Genomic DNA, 16,586 nt, shown 5'->3' on the forward strand with positions numbered 1-16,586 from the left:
AGGTAATCCTAAATATTTTAACGGAAATAAAATAAGGCATGTGGCTGTTTTCAACTTTAAGTCCACTTGGTTTGTACTTCGAATGTTGAAGACTTTATGTGGACACCTTCTTTGGATGTGGGTTACTCGATCGATATTCGAAGGTGTAAGGATCTTAATTCGTTCCCATGGATTATGACATTTCATGCATTTTTCCTATAAATGCCGAAGAATCAACTGAACATATCCTTTATTACATACATTGTCCGTAAGCTTTCAAGATTTAAGCGGCTTTGTTTCATTGGTGGAATATAGTTTGGATATATTACTTCTTGTTTTTCTTAAGTTTTTCTTCGATCGTCCTTGGGTGATGATTCATGATGTATAGCCTTCGGTCTCTTAATCTTTTGGTTGCTTCTCTAGACTCTAGTTTATTTTGTGTGGTTATATCACCAAGCAGATGTTAGTTTTGGCCTAGAATCATTATCATTATATTTTTAATTTTAACAGGTTACAACCATTGTATGCGGCCAATAAATAAAAAAAAAAAAAATACAACCATTGTAAAGTTTTACTCATATATGCTAAATATGGTAATGCTATTTAATTGCAAGTTTTTTTGAAAAAAAGGAAATGTTGATTTAAATTCAATTGTACGACCGTCGTTGTATCAGCCAAATGTTTCATTCGCGCGTGTACAACGTGGTTTAAAAACAACCAGACAATCTATCTCAGTGTCTTTCTACCAACCAAAATTAGACAACATTATATTATATAATACCACCCTGGTTTTCAATACCACCAAATCTTACTTGCAATACAACCTTACCTTTTTGTATCAAAAAACCTTAATCTCTGTTTTTTTGCATTATACTACTATTGTTGGTTGTATGTTTTATTTTCTTAAAAAGGCTAAAAATGATGCCCTATCTTATGTTCCAAGCTGAAAATGATACATTTATACCTTCTCCGTTTTAATCCTAAAATTGTTAAAAATAAATATGTAAAGTTTTTTTAAAACATGAATGTGTGCATGTAAAACAAAAATATTATTAAAAATTAAAGATAAAATTGTAACGTAAACAAAACTAAATCGTAATAATGATATTCTTTAAACTACGTATTTATTCTGTAAAATTTAAATATATTGAGACGAATGTAGTACTTTAAATATACCCATGTACAATATATATTTATGTATATGATTATACTGGATTTTGTTCGTAACTAGTTACTTGATAATCCGATAAGATCGTTTATAGCTAAGTAAAAAATATTTTTTTCTATGTAGTTTAATTAAGCAAATTTTTTTGGTTTATGATAGATTTTTCAAAGAATGAAATATAAAAATGTTACAAAAGTTGTAAATACGGACTCCGATGTAGTTCAGTGAAAACTCACAAATTTTGCGAGCACTCACCGTTTTATTCATATTTCATTCATAAAAGCACCAATTGAATTGATTCAAAAGCTTAAACGTCTCACACTCAAAGAACTACAATTTTTTTTTTTTTTTTTTTTTTTTTGAAAGGCCGGCCACCCCCTCACTGCTGCTGAAAAGTTGTGTCCTTGTACAGCTCTACTTAAAAAGTTATGGGCTATTCGTGTAAAAAACGGTTGTTACAGGTGTGTAAATTAGAAAAAGAGGATAATGTTTAAAGTAGTAAAGTAGGTATGTATGATAACTTTCCAAACATGGTGATAAATTATTCCCTCAAAGCAACATATACAGATACAACAACAACAACAACAGCTAGTTGTGGCCACTGCTTGAATTAATTCATCAATCAATTAATTATATATAATGGGTAGAGGAAGGGTGACGTTGAAACGGATCGAAAATAAAGTAAGTCGACAAGTAACGTTCTCGAAAAGAAGGTCAGGATTGTTGAAAAAAGCTCATGAGATTTCGGTACTTTGTGAAGCTGATGTGGCACTCATCATCTTCTCCACTAAAGGAAAGCTTTGCGAGTACGCTACTAATGCTTCGTACGATCTCTATCATTCTCTATCATATAATATAATTTCTCCATCATATCATATTCATATATATATATATATATATATATATATATATATATATATATATATATATATATATATATATATATATATATATATATATATACCCTAATTATATATTTTTCATGTATATATTTATTTATATTTATTTACTATATATGTTTCTTAATTATTTTATCTATCTGTTTGTGCTTGGTTTTTTTTATTATAGTAATATAATATAATATAAATTTGAATCTTAATTTATTTACAAGTTGATTTTTTTTTTTAATAGATACCATTTACATCTATATCCCCGTTTTTTTTTTAATTATTATTATTATTATTATTATTATTATTATTATTATTATTATTATTATTATTTATTTTATTTTTAATTTTTAATTTTATTTTTTTTTGTGATAGCTAGTTAAATTCAATCAACCGTAGACAGTTTTGTAGATCGATTGGTTTCACTATTGATTGTGTTGGTTAACATGTTTAAGAGATCCTGTATACTTACTAGCGATATGTATAGACTATAGATCGATTCGATTAAATTAAAAGAAAAATATTGATCAATAATATTCATGTAAAAGGAATTTGTAATTCCATGTTAATATGAACATAAAACTTTTTATAAAGTATTATATATACCTAAATCCTGAATTTTTTGGAAGTTAAAACATTATTCTGAAGGTAAAGTTTAACTGAAAACATGTTAGCGATTGTTACCATGAATGTGTATCTAATTGATCAAATGATCGAATTTTTAGGCTAATTGATATGATTTGTGGCACTTTGTAGTTCGAACTTACATCTAAATCGTTGTCTTCATGAAGTAATTTATTGTGTTTGAAACAATATAAGCATAAATTGTTTAGGAGAAATAAGTAGTACTGCATAGTGCATACTTGGAACTCTTATTGTTAATTTATTCCTTCACTTGGTGCATGAGATCACAAACTATATGAATGTTATGATGAAATAAGTTTTCTTTTTTTAGAGGAAGCGATAATATAAATAAACGGATCGAAAGATCAACAAAGTACAACCGTTACATCAGGAATTAAAAAAAACTAGCCTAATCAACAAACAAATACACTAGTGAACAAACAAACAAGCTAAGCTTGATGCAACCTGACCACCGACAAGGAAGACTAAGATTAACATTAATTAATGCTAGCAAACCAATAGACCAAAGCTACAATTAAAACCTGTAATACCGGCCAGACCAAAACCATTTCCTAGCAGGTAGTTGGAAGAGCGCCAAAGACCGCCAAATCCGTCGAAGATCAGACACAAGTCTTCGAGAGCCGCCACAAAGAGGACCCTAACTATAAAATATCAACCACGCAGCAAGAGGTGAAATCTAATAAAGAGATCGTCACCTGACACACCAAATTAAAAGGCATAACCGAAATAAGGAGCTCAACGAGACAACACCAGAGCAGCCAGCTCCATCTGGCTGCCAAGATGAAATAAGTTCTTGAAATTTCATATTTTAGATTATTCATTACTGAAACTGACCACATGTGTCATCACATATATATATACACACACACACACACACATATATATATATATATATATATATATATATATATATATATATATATATATATATATATATATATATATATATATATATATACACACACACACATATATATATACACACATATATATATATATACACACACATATATATACATATATACACATATATACATATATATCAGAGTACATACACTACTAGAAAAGTATAAATTGGGGACGACCTTTTTCGGGACGACATAATGTCGTCCCCAAAAATAAGGAAAACGACAAAAAATGGGCCAGCTTTTTCTGAGACGTTTGACCAGTTTTTTGGGGACGACATTTAGGGACGACATGTCGTCCCCAAAGAAATTACCATTTTTCATTTATTTTTTTGGTAAAAAACTGGCTCCAAAAAGCAAAAAAAATCCCGCCAAACTTTTGGGGACGACATGTCGTCCCTAAATGTCGTCCCCAAAAAAAGAATTATATTTAATTGTTTTTTTGGCGCAGAAATATTTGGCTCCAAAGGCGGGAAAATTTCGTGCTATTTTTTGGGGACGACACGTCGTCTCTAAAAACTTTTGGGGATGACATTTGTGGCGCCTTTTGTGGCGCACCAGCGCCACTAAAGGTACAAACGAAAAAAGGTTGAATTCAACTAGTAATATTATTTTCTAGTATAAGTATTGCGTCACACACTATCATACTATATGGTTGTCCATTTTTATTTATTTTTTTATTAACGATCCGTCAAAAATTATTATTATTAATATTACTAGTTGTTTTTTTACTTTAATTTTTTATTTACTATATATTCAATTTCAATTGTGGATTTATCATTTCTCATATGATGGTTATTTGTTAGGAAGTGGTACAAGTGATAGTTACTTGTAGATTGTAGACAAATACGAAAATCTGAAAGACAGAAATTGTGTATGTTGGCACTTCATCACGAATGTTCATTCATACATGCATGAATTATGAATAACATAACGTTTACAATAAAACTTACACGTTGGTATCTTATTAAGAAAATTGGACAAAACTTTGTCCCACATTAAACCAACTTGCACTACAGTAGTACTAATATATTACAACAATTAGAGTTTTAATAATAATAATAATAATAATAATAATAATAATAATAATAATAATTAGTTCCACCAATTTATCTCGTGATGGCCTCACTACATAATAATTAGTTCCACCAAGTCAAGAGCATATATTACTATATCTCTACCCCACTACATCACTTCCACCAATTTATCTCTATTAATTTCTCCGTAATTAGTTCTTATATTGCAATCAGTCACTTTTAATATATTATTTGGACATTGCCACTTCTTTACCAATAAAAAATAACACTGCCACTTAATAATTTTCACGAAAAATTAAATTTCCCTCCACCAAATTTATGACTCCCCCCAAGTCTAAGAGAGTTAGAAAAAGGTAAAAGGAGTTTTTCATGGTTCCAGTTGTCCAAAAGTTAGAAAATAGAAAACCATAACTTTTTTCATCTTCATTTCCATCTCTGATTTCTCTGCTTCTGGCGTTACACTACTGTATCAAGGTAACTCACATCTCAGTATCTCACTTCTTTCTCTAAATCTAAATGTAAATCTCTAGTAATTTTTTGTTTATTTTTTCACAATAAATAGAGTTAACGATATGAAATTGATTTTTTTTTTAACAGAACGATATGAAATTGATTAGTAATGTTAAATTACAAAGTTTTAGAGATACATCAGTTTTGGTCCAAATTCTTTTAACTGTGATATGTGAAGTATTTTTGATTTTGATGTATTATAATCATGTAAAGTAGCAAACTGATTTGGAGTCAGGGGCGGAGTTAGTAGGGTGGCAGAGGGGTGCTTTGCCACCCCCAACTGTGTTAGTATATATGTATATGAATTGTGTTTTAATGGCTATATAATTGAGTTTAGAGTGACAATTTTGAAGTTGTAAAGTGAGGACAGAAAGAGTTGCAGGTAGAGTTTAGAATCTGGTAGGGATAACAACTTTTTGGTGAACTTCCAATCAACACCCCTCATCTTATAATTATAGTTTACTTTTGTCCTCGTAAATTTAACACAATGTCATTAAACTCTATATAGATTGCATTTACATGTTCAAATCTAACTGAATACGTAACTGTTTTTAAAGTTTTCATGAACTTAAAAAAAGAAGAAGCAGTAGACGCACTTAAAGTTTAAATAAAAAATACTACTTAAATTGTTATTGAGATCTAAGTTACATGATTGTTTGTAAAGTTTTCATGAATAAAAATAAATAAAAAGCAGTAGATGCATTTAAATCAAATAAAACATGGAGTACATAATTTGTTATTGAGTTCCAAGTATAATGTATTATCATAACAATTTTTCATTTCGTTTTTTCTTACGAAGTTTTTCCAACATTATACAATAAATCAAAGTCGCTAAGTTTTTTATATATAAATACTCATCATGTTATATTTCGACTGAAATTAAGAAATTTGTTTTGTCTAATTTAAATCAAAGTCGCTAAGTTTTTTATATATCTGTTATGTAATATATATATAATGGTGATGCAGGGGAGAATAATCAGAGAAGAAGTAGGTGTACTTGTGTACTTTAAGTTTATACTTTGAACTCAACTCCTCCTTTATGTTTTGAAAGATACTCGCTATCAACCCTACACAATATGTGAGGAGAGTAGATGGAAAGCGGAACGCACAACGGGCAAGAAAGTTGCTAATAAAGTTTTGCGTTATTTTCCTATAACTCCCAGACTTAAACGTTTGTATAGTTCCAGACACACTGCAAAGTATATGACTTGGCATGTTACTGGACAATGCAAGGAAGAGGGTAAGATGCGTCATCCGGTAGATGGTCGAGCGTGGAAAGAAATCGACCAAAGATATCCAGATTTTGCACAAGAACCCAGAAACTTCCAGATGGGTTTGGATCAAATTTCAGGCAGAAAGTGAACAAGGATGATAACAACATAACAGGCATGAAGTCTCATGATTGCCATATCATGATACAACGATTATTACCGGTCGGAGTTAACGCATTTTTGGACGTAACTATCTCGACACCAATAATCCAGCTATGCGCATTCTTTAAGCAAATTTGTGCTCGAGAGTTAATGGTAGCCGACATGGTGAAAGCTCAAAAACAATTGATTAAACTTTTATGTACTTTTGAGCTGATTTATCCTCCGGCTTTTTTTGACATAATGATTCATCTGGTTATGCATTTACCGGAAGAGGCTATATATGGAGGGCCTGTTTACATGAGGTGGATGTATCCAGTTGAGAGATACATGAAGAAATTAAAAAATTATGTTAGAAATAAAACTAAGCCTGAAGGTTGTATAGCAGAGGGGTACGTTGCCGACGAAGCGTTAACAACATGTTCAATGTCTCTTGAAGGAGTACAAACGAGATTTAATCGGCCTGACAGATATGAGGACGGGCCAAATAGACCGTGTGAGTTTCATGTGTTCAAATCCCTATGTGTAACATCCTGACATCGGGCCTAGGTGAAATTTACCTTTTTGCCCTTTAGGAGTGTTAAAGTGAATTTTAATGAAATATATAATTATTAATTATTTATAATTAATTGTTAGACCATTGGGTCCGTTTTATGACCAGGGTCCCGAAACAGGTTATATTATTTAATTATGACATCGTATGCTTTGCTGAATTAAATACGAAAGATATCTGATAACAGATAAATACCCGTGTATTATCGGGAATGGGTTTAAAACCCATTTAATTAAGTAAAACTGCTCGTGGTTTTTGTGGTTCCAGTACATTGTTTTATTTTCTTTTTATCTAGATCAAATAAAAACACACACATCACAAACACTAAAGCCTAGCCAAAATTGTTGATGATGAAGATGTAATTGAAGATTAAATTGTGGGTTTGTTCATCTCTCTCCCTCTCGTCTCTGTCACGCACCACTCGCCATCACCATTGAAAGACCTAGTTTTTATTGTTGAAGAGGATGATAAAATTGAAAGCTTTCAATCATGATTCGTGCTTCCTTTAACATCTAGCATCAAGGTTTGTCTTTAATTTATGCTTAATCTATGTTTATTTAGGGTTTTACTATTTGTTATTAAATGATGCAAATGGGTGCTTGAATCTTTTGATTTTGGTGATGAAATTGCTTGATAAATGTTAGATTTAAGTTGAATAATTGCTAGCAAATAATTTTGGGTTTGAATATAGCTAAAAAAAATTGGTGTACCATGGGAGTGGACAGCAGCTTTTAGCTGCTACTGCTGCTGTTCGGTGGGCTGCCACCACTGCCACCACGGCTGCCCGCGGCAGCTGGTGGCCAGTGGTGGCGGTTGACGGATGGTGGCGGTGTTTGTCGATTTTTGGTACGCGAGATGGTTCGGGTTACCCGTTTGGACCCCGAATCGTTCGTGTTAATTTAGTAGTGATTGGTTTCGTCGTTTTTAGACTATGACCCATTTTTCTAGTTATAATTGGATTGTAAATGGTATAAGTATGTAAATAGTGTGGATTGCTGACTTTTAACTCGTGACCATAATGGTGAGTTAAATTTGGGTTATAAATTATATAAGTGGACTTTTAACTCGACGTAGAGGTGGTCGTGGACCAACAACAAATGGTAAATTACGAAAAATGTGGGCTGACATTGGTGGACCATTGCCGATTCAGTTTGATGTTAGTGTGTTGGGGACCGGTCGCCCGATAGGCCCACACAAGTCGATGTGTATTAACATGCTCGCGGGAATCGTTAAGGACCCGTTATTTCCAAAGCATTACGAGAGTTGGGAAAAGGTTCCTGGCGAAAACAAAGAAAAAATTTGGCTTGATCTCGGTGTAAGTTTATTCGGTTAATTATATTATAGTTGACTTATTTAATCTTAAACTTTATATAATATATTACTTATTATACTAATAGAATTTTGTAACTTTTTTTTTTCAAATTGTTGTAGGGGTTTTTTAAGATGGGCGACTGGCTAGATGGTGGACATACCCAAAAGGTGGTGGAAGCCGGGGTAAATTCTTTGTGCGCGGACCGATGGAGAAATGCTAAAAGTAAACAAAAAAAATATTTCACGGATAATGACGGGTACGCACTTCCCAATAACCTTCGAAACCGACCCCCACCGAATGTTCAACAACGTCTATGGGACCCATTTGTGGACCTAATGCTTTCAAGTAAATTCCGGGCTCGTTCTGCGCAGAACAAGAAAAATAGGGCGAAGATGGAATACGCCAGTACGCAGGGTAGCAGGTCAATTGCCGACCGTGTGGTAAATCCTATTTTTAACTTTAGTTTATGGAAAATATTAATACGTGTCTGTAAATTTTAAATGGTCAAATATTAATATGTGTTTGCAGGCCTCTCTGGATCCTCCGAGTCTTATCGAAAACTTCAAGAACAACCACACTTTTAAGAAAGGTGGATGGAGTGGGGATAAAGCTAGGGTGAACCACGTAAGTACTTACATATATATATATATATATATATATATATATATATATATATATATATATATATATATATATATATATATATATATAAAGTCAAACGAAGTCAACAAAAGTCAATTGGGTTAAAATTGGGTTAAATTTAGTCAATTGGTCAATATGGGTTAAAATTGATTTAAATGAAGTCAATTGGTCAATATAAGTATATGTATATGTATATGTGGGCCAAATGGTCAATATGGGTTAAAATTGGGTTAAATTGAGTCAATTAGTCAATATGGGTCAATATAAGTATATGTATATGTATATACGGGTCAAATGGTCAATATGGGTCAAATGGTCAATTGGGGTCAATGTGGATTAAAATCGTCCCCAATTGAGTCATTTAGTCAATATGGGTCAATATAAGTATATGTATATGTGTATATGGGTCAAATGGTGAATATGGGTTGTCGTATTGTTATATGATAATACTAATAATAATATTTGTTAACTATGTAGGAAAAAATGTTGAAATTAAAAGAAAAATATCCGGAAAGGAGTGATGAAGTCATTATGTTGGAAGTTTTAGGCAAACGTCGCGGGTACCGTCGCGGAGTGGGTAAAACGTTACCCGGATCGGCTAGTACATCATCTTCATCATCAACTTGTCAAACAAGACGACCACCACCACCGGGTTCCGAAAACCCATTGCTAAAGGAAGCGGTATACGATACTTTTGCCTTTAACAATATGGCAATCCCGCCCCAATGGCAATCTTTTTTCCCAACCCCCAATCAAACTCAAGAAACCGAAGGTGAAGACGAAGGTGATGACGATGAAGACATGGAAGAAAGTGGTGCGTCTCAAAGCGAAAGTGATGAAGAAAATGAAGATGAAGCAAGGTAAGTTTGTAAGTTTGTTTGCTATTCGGATTTGGTTTAAGTTTGTAAACTTTGGATAATGTTTTAAGGTTGTAAACTTTGTGTCGGATTGTAATCTTTTAGTATTCGGATTAAGTTTGTAACGGTTGGATAATGTTTCGGACATGTTTTAATTAATGTTGAGCTTGTGTTTGTGAAATATATTGTGTTTTGTGCAACAGGTTTTGATTTGGTTTAAATGTGCCGTTTTTACGGGTGGAAAAGCAGTTTTTAATCGGCCCAAAAACGATAACAGCTTATTGGGGACGACATGTTGTACCCTTTTGTCGTCCCCAATTACATTTTAATATTATTATTATTATTTAGAATGAAAATAGGATATTTTAATATTATTTTTTTAGAGACGACATGTCGTCCCTAAAGAGTCGTCCCAATTAGATTAAAAATATTATAATTATTAATTCGTTGGAAAAATGATTTTTTTAATATTATTTCTTTAGGGACGACATGCCGTCCCTAAAAGTCGTCCCCAAAAAATGGACAAGATTAACAATTGAAAAGTCAAAGTGGGTCCCACCGTCGTCCCTAAAAAAAATCAGTCGTCCCGAAAAACTTTTCGCGACAGAACACTGGGGACGACTTTATGGGGACGACATGTCGTCCCGCAAGATTATTGAGGACGACATGTCGTCCCTAAAAACAAAATTTTGTTGTCCCCAATTGGGGTTTTTCCAGTAGTGATAGTAAGTACACGCATTAAATCATCTGTAATCTGGCCATAGATGTAATCATAGTAAGTACACGTTTAAGAATGGAGGGTTGAATTCGGATGGGGTCGGTATTGAATCGACCTTTGCGTTTAAGGCTAAAGCGGATAATGGCGTCAATAACAAGAAGTTGGGAGATTGAGTGTGGGTGGTTTTGTATTCCGATTTTTAGTGGGTCTTTAACTTCGTTTGTATTTTTAGTTATTTGTTTTGGTTCACAATGAGGCTCGGTTTTAGTTAGCTTTAGATCGCTGTCGTCTTTCAGTTTGTTTATTGTCTTCGAGCCTTGTTCGCGGTTGTTCATGTATCCTTGTTATCTTGTATCTTTTCGAGATTTTGATTTGTTATAAAAGTTTTAGTTTTTTGCCAAAAAAAAAAAAAAAAAAAAAAAATTGTAATAGGAGAACTTTGGCGCATATGATATGATATATGACTGTGGTTGCTATAATTAACTTTGTACTAGAACTAGTACTATACTCTTTATCCTTATCCTTATCCATATATATTGGAGTAATAGGTGTACGCTACTTACTGATCATACCATTTATATCAAAATTAAGATTTTCCATTAACGTATAACTTATGCTTTACATTCAATTATATTTTCATGATGATCAGTTCTATGCAAATTTGATGATTTTATGTAACTGGTAGCAACTAATAGAGTAATAGTTATCTTTTTTATTTTCTTTTTTCTTTTTTATTCCATTAACGTATAACTTATGCTTTACATTCAATTATATTTTCATGAAGATCGGTTCTATGCAAATTTGATGATTTTTTGTAACTGGTAGCAACTAATAGTTAACTTTTTTTTTTTATATTGATTTTCAGTTGTTAACAATAGATATATATAAGATATATAGATTATGATTTTTTGCTTACGAATTGAAATAAGTTTTTTATGTGAACATTTGTGTGCGTTTTCCTTCAGTTTATATATTAATTAATCTGTGAATTTAGTTTACTAATATGGTTTTGCAGATTTGATGTTGTGATCATTGTGAATGGGAGATACAATGTGAATCCCTTCAAACCCTGAAAAATGAAAATGTAAAAACGGGGTTTTACTTTTCAACAACTCGACTTGATCATTTGAAACCTTAAAGCAAAACATGAATTATACTTAACTTTCGAAAATATTCGATACGGCCGTCTTGTCAGTTTTATGGATCATGTTCGATAAACAAAAGTGACTATATATGTGAAGTATTGGAGCACTATTGGGGTAGTGTTAAGTGGAGTATTAGATTCTTTGTATACGACGTCGACTATGTTTTTTATTTTTTATTTTTTAAACTCTTAACAAATGAACGTATGTATGTAATATTAGGCTAAATTTGTGAGCCCCAATATATATCGGGCCATGTGCGACTACACGCCTTGCAAGCACCATTATCCGGCCCTGATATTTAGCGTTGTACATGGTAATCGAAAAACTGTCAAATTGATAAACCATAGGAGTTGGAGGCTAAAGACTCCCTTCATAAGTTTTTATGTATGGGCCGAAAGTATCAGCGCAGTCTGCATAGTTTGCTCGATTAACAGTTTGATCATGAGGCTATTCAAACTCAACAACTATTTAGGACTCCGGAGTTTATTTTTGTAGCTATAAATAGTTGCTTTTAACTCAATTGTAGCTATAAATGATATCTAATATCTAATACTGTGTATATATTACATGTCAAATTATGTTTTAAGAGTCACGTCAATATATATATATATATATATATATATATATATATATATATATATATATATATATATAGTGGTAGGATCAAGAGGGAAGTAACCATTCGGGGGAAGCGGGGGAAGTAAAAACTTTTTTTTTTCGTTTTTTTAAAAAAACTTTGTTCACGAACATTATAGATGAGATGAAAATATGAACATTTAGTAGAGACACTTTGTAATAAATGTTTTTATTTTGGCGGAAAAACGCTCGAAGAAGTAATATATAACAATTATCGTGTTTTTCGAGCGTATTTTGAGGTTTTAGCTATTGGGGTTTAGATATTAGGGTTTAGATATTAGGGTTTATAGGGTTTAGATATTAGGGTTTAGAAATTTAGGGTTTAGGGTTTAGATTTAGGATTTAGATTGAGTTTTTAACACGAACGGTTTAGAGTTTAGGGTTTAGGGTTTAGGGTTTGGTGTTTTGGGTTTATTCCATAAACCCAAACCACCAAACCCTAAACCCTAAACCCTAAACCCTAAACTCTAAATCGGGCTAAATTTTACTTCACAAAAAATGAAAAAAAACGTTCATATTCTTCACGAACAATATTATCTTGAATGTTATTTTTGTCGATCGTTTTTCCGCCTAAATAATAACATTCATCACGAAGTGTCTCTTCTAAATGTTCATATTTTCGTGTGATCTTGATGCCGGAAAAAAAAATTCAAAAAAATGAAGAAAAAAAAATTTGCTTCCCCCCGCTTCCCCCCGATTGGTTACTTCCCCATTGATCCTGCCCATATATATATATATATATATATATATATATATATATATATATATATATATATATATATATATATATATGAGTGTTATCCAATAAGAAAAACATAAAAAAACGGAGAAGAGGGGAAACAACGTTATGACTAATAATTTACATTCATCATATGTGTGATAAAATATTAATTATCATTCATCAAATGTGTAATGAATGATATTACGCTAGTGATGAATGAAATCATCCTACTTCTCTTTCCACAAGATTAGTCCAATACACATACATTTATTTTCCCCCCCACACAAAATATATTTTTTCCGTCTTGATCCTATATATATATATATATATATATATATATATATATATATATATATATATATATATATATATGTATGTATATATATATATATATGTGTGTGTGTGTTTTTGTTTCCACCTATGATCATTCAATGTCATGTTACCATCGATGCGGACTTGTTAGTGCATGTACATTTCATTCACAATTACATATGTAATGTGCTCATATTCAAACACATATAAAATATGCGAGTATTTCAATTCTGATTGAAGTTTTTGAAACAGTATGGGTAAGATCCTTGAAAGGTATGACCAATACTCGTTCACAGAGAGCCAACGTAATGATATCAACAATCAATTTCATGAGGTACACACTTCATGCTTAAATTTTATATTCAATCATATATATAATATATATCAATACTTTTCTCTTGTTACCAACTTTGTGCTACTTGTTCGAAACTAACTTTAAAGCAAATACTCAATTTTAAGGGAAGCTGGACTATGGAACGTGCTATGCTGAATGCGAGAATTGACTATTTGGAGAAGAAAGAGAGGTATTTTCTCAAAATTGAAAAAAATAGATGATGAAACCTTCAACCCATTTATTACTAAATGGGTTAATTTTTTCTATACTAAAATAATTAATCATTCCTACCGGGTCAAATGGGGGAGATATTCTAAATTGTGAGGTAATCCGTAGACATCAACCGTAAGGAATATTGGATACAAACAAGACAAGTGATTGACACAATTACACCCACGGTCAACAAACAAAGATTATAAATGTGAGAAATTAAATCGACACAAACCAAATTACCTGGTTATATTTAATCGGTGTGATTGGTTTATCCACAGTAAACTAGAGATTTATTTTTATTATTGTTGTGCTTTAGAGTTAAATACAATCGGGTTTAATATATAGAAAGCCTAAAAAGTAGAAACTAAATTCAATACTAAAATAGGCTAAAAATTAAAACTTAGTCTTCAAGTCAGAGATATAAAACTTGGATCAATGCAATCTCATTGGAATTAGAAATGATTTTATGCTCCCACCCAAGCTAAGTCTCCCAATTGAATCTAATGAGATCTCATTGGGATCTCGACTTCTGATCTTGATTTCATTGTTTTTGCGCTACTTATTTCATTCTAGCTTCACACACAACAATCTCTCAATTGAAAATTGAAAAAAAAAAGTTATCAAACCTTTAGAACATTCAATTTCATCCATTCGTCGAACCACCTAAATATTGCCAATCACAAATTGGGACACCCACACTCCAACCACGTTAAGCGTTTTACACGGTCTTAAACACCATTAGTCAGAACCCAACAATAAACGTTTCTCTCTATTCGGCATCTTCCCTCATCATGTCATGAGGAGACCAGTTGAGGCTATGCAAAACCTCAACTTCTAAGTCGTCACCACCTTAGTAAATATGTCAGCAAGATTCTTCGTACCAAGGACTTTCTCCAATATTAAAGTACCATCATTTATGAGTTCGCGAATAAAATGATACCTTAAATTAATGTGTTTCGTACGACTATGAAACACCTAAAAAGATAAAACTCTGATTGTCACAATATATAACGCAATAGTCTTGCTTCTTGCCCAACTCACTCAAGAAGTTCTTGAACCTAACAAGCTCTTTAGAAGCTTCCGAAACGGTCATGTACTCGACCTCGATGGTTGATAAAGCAACACTCTTTTGTATTCTAGACATCCAGCTAACATGTTCTATGATATATAGAGTAGTAAATCACTTAGTAGTCAACACACAATTACGTGAAAGTATTACCGATCGTATAGCAATTAACAAGTATTCAACAAGTTCGTTCCACAGAGATTGATTAATTTTAGATTTCAAAAACTAATAATTATCCTAAGTAAGAAAGGGGATTTTTAAGAGAGTTTTGATAAGACTAGTTATAAAACTAAGAAAGTAAACTAAACGGATATATCAAGTATGAGAAACATTGTCCACTTGATTGATCCACTTTATGATATCGATTGCCCTTTACAATTGTTACTGATTAATGTCCAAAAATATGTAGTTTCATTCCAAATTGTCAATCTTCGTAAAAACCTAATCAATCAAATTTCATTTACTCATGTAGACTTCATTTAAATGATTAACCTATGTTTGAGAAAACCGTTGAGACTTGATTTTGAATTAAACTCACATAGAATTCTTAACCAAATCAATCACTTGAATTGATTAACACCACTATGTTGAATAAAAGCCCTCTTGAAAACTAATTAAATCAAAGACACAATCACTTGAAATTTCCTTTTTAATTGTCTCGATCACCTAAGTGTCGAAGCATGAATTGTATTACAAATCAAATCACTAAGATATTTCTACAATCCATGTAATAAAACATAAAGCTAAAAACAAGCGTATCAATGGATCTTCAATCAAACTCATTAAGTTTCATCAAATTCATTAGATTAGGGCAAATCAATCATTAAGTTTCATAATCAAGTGAACACAAATAAATCTATCCACACATAGCTAAATAAACATGACCAAAATCAACGGAATGGAAAGGAATGGATGATGGAAATCTATCACTAATCTTTAATAATCTTCAAGTTGGAGCATCGAGCCTAGATCTTCAATGAATCATCAAAAGAACCAAATTAGGGTTTTATTTCATGCCCCAATTCTAGCTCTCCTAGCTCAACCCTATCTACTTCTATTTATAGGTAGCTCAATAAATGTGCTGATAGCAAAGGCGGTGCGCCACGCCAGATAATGTGGTGCGCCGCACCATATCTTGAAATTGAAGGGTTGCGCCGTAACGGGCTTTGGGTGTGCCATACTGAATCTCTTGATTTTCTTCTGGTGCACTGCAATGGATATTTGGTGCGCCGCAATCTTTTACAGGCATGAGTTTCTGACTTTGAGAGGTCTCGTTTTAGTGTTAAGGTGCGCCGCAATTGAACTTTTGGTGCGTCTCACTGGTTCTGGAAACAATGGGTGCGCCGCACCACTTAATTGGTGCGCCGCACCATAGCAGATTTTACACTTTTCACTTGATTTTCATATTTTGGCTCAACACTTTAATTTTATACCAATTTCATCTTTTGACTTCTTTTAGCCTTGAACCAACTTAACATCACTAATTCATAAATTTCAATCAATGAACTCATTAAATGGAGACGGATATTTCAAGGATAAACATGTGTAATTTGAGAAACATCAAATCCCCTACGCTTAC

The 16,586-nt window shown here is 32.3% G+C and overlaps 2 protein-coding genes across 2 annotated transcripts in view; both read left to right on the forward strand.

Annotated features, from left to right (window-relative positions):
* The first annotated feature begins 1,688 nt into the window (after positions 1-1,688).
* The window catches only part of LOC139850397 (agamous-like MADS-box protein AP1), a 41,436-nt gene continuing 26,538 nt past the window's right edge, over positions 1,689-16,586 (forward strand). The window contains exons 1-3 of the mRNA XM_071839976.1: positions 1,689-1,950; positions 13,647-13,728; positions 13,854-13,918. Of these exons, the coding sequence (XP_071696077.1) occupies positions 1,784-1,950; positions 13,647-13,728; positions 13,854-13,918 (314 nt within the window). The 5' untranslated portion in view covers positions 1,689-1,783. The remainder of the gene's footprint in view (positions 1,951-13,646; positions 13,729-13,853; positions 13,919-16,586) is intronic.
* On the forward strand, positions 8,166-10,052 carry LOC139847223 (uncharacterized). The gene is made up of 4 exons (XM_071836876.1): positions 8,166-8,366; positions 8,483-8,803; positions 8,892-8,987; positions 9,483-10,052. Exons 1-4 carry the CDS (start codon positions 8,166-8,168, stop codon positions 9,867-9,869), a joined length of 1,005 nt encoding a protein of 334 aa, XP_071692977.1. The 3' UTR covers positions 9,870-10,052.

Source organism: Rutidosis leptorrhynchoides, chromosome 5, assembly GCF_046630445.1.
Source record: "Rutidosis leptorrhynchoides isolate AG116_Rl617_1_P2 chromosome 5, CSIRO_AGI_Rlap_v1, whole genome shotgun sequence".
NCBI lineage: Eukaryota > Viridiplantae > Streptophyta > Magnoliopsida > Asterales > Asteraceae > Rutidosis > Rutidosis leptorrhynchoides.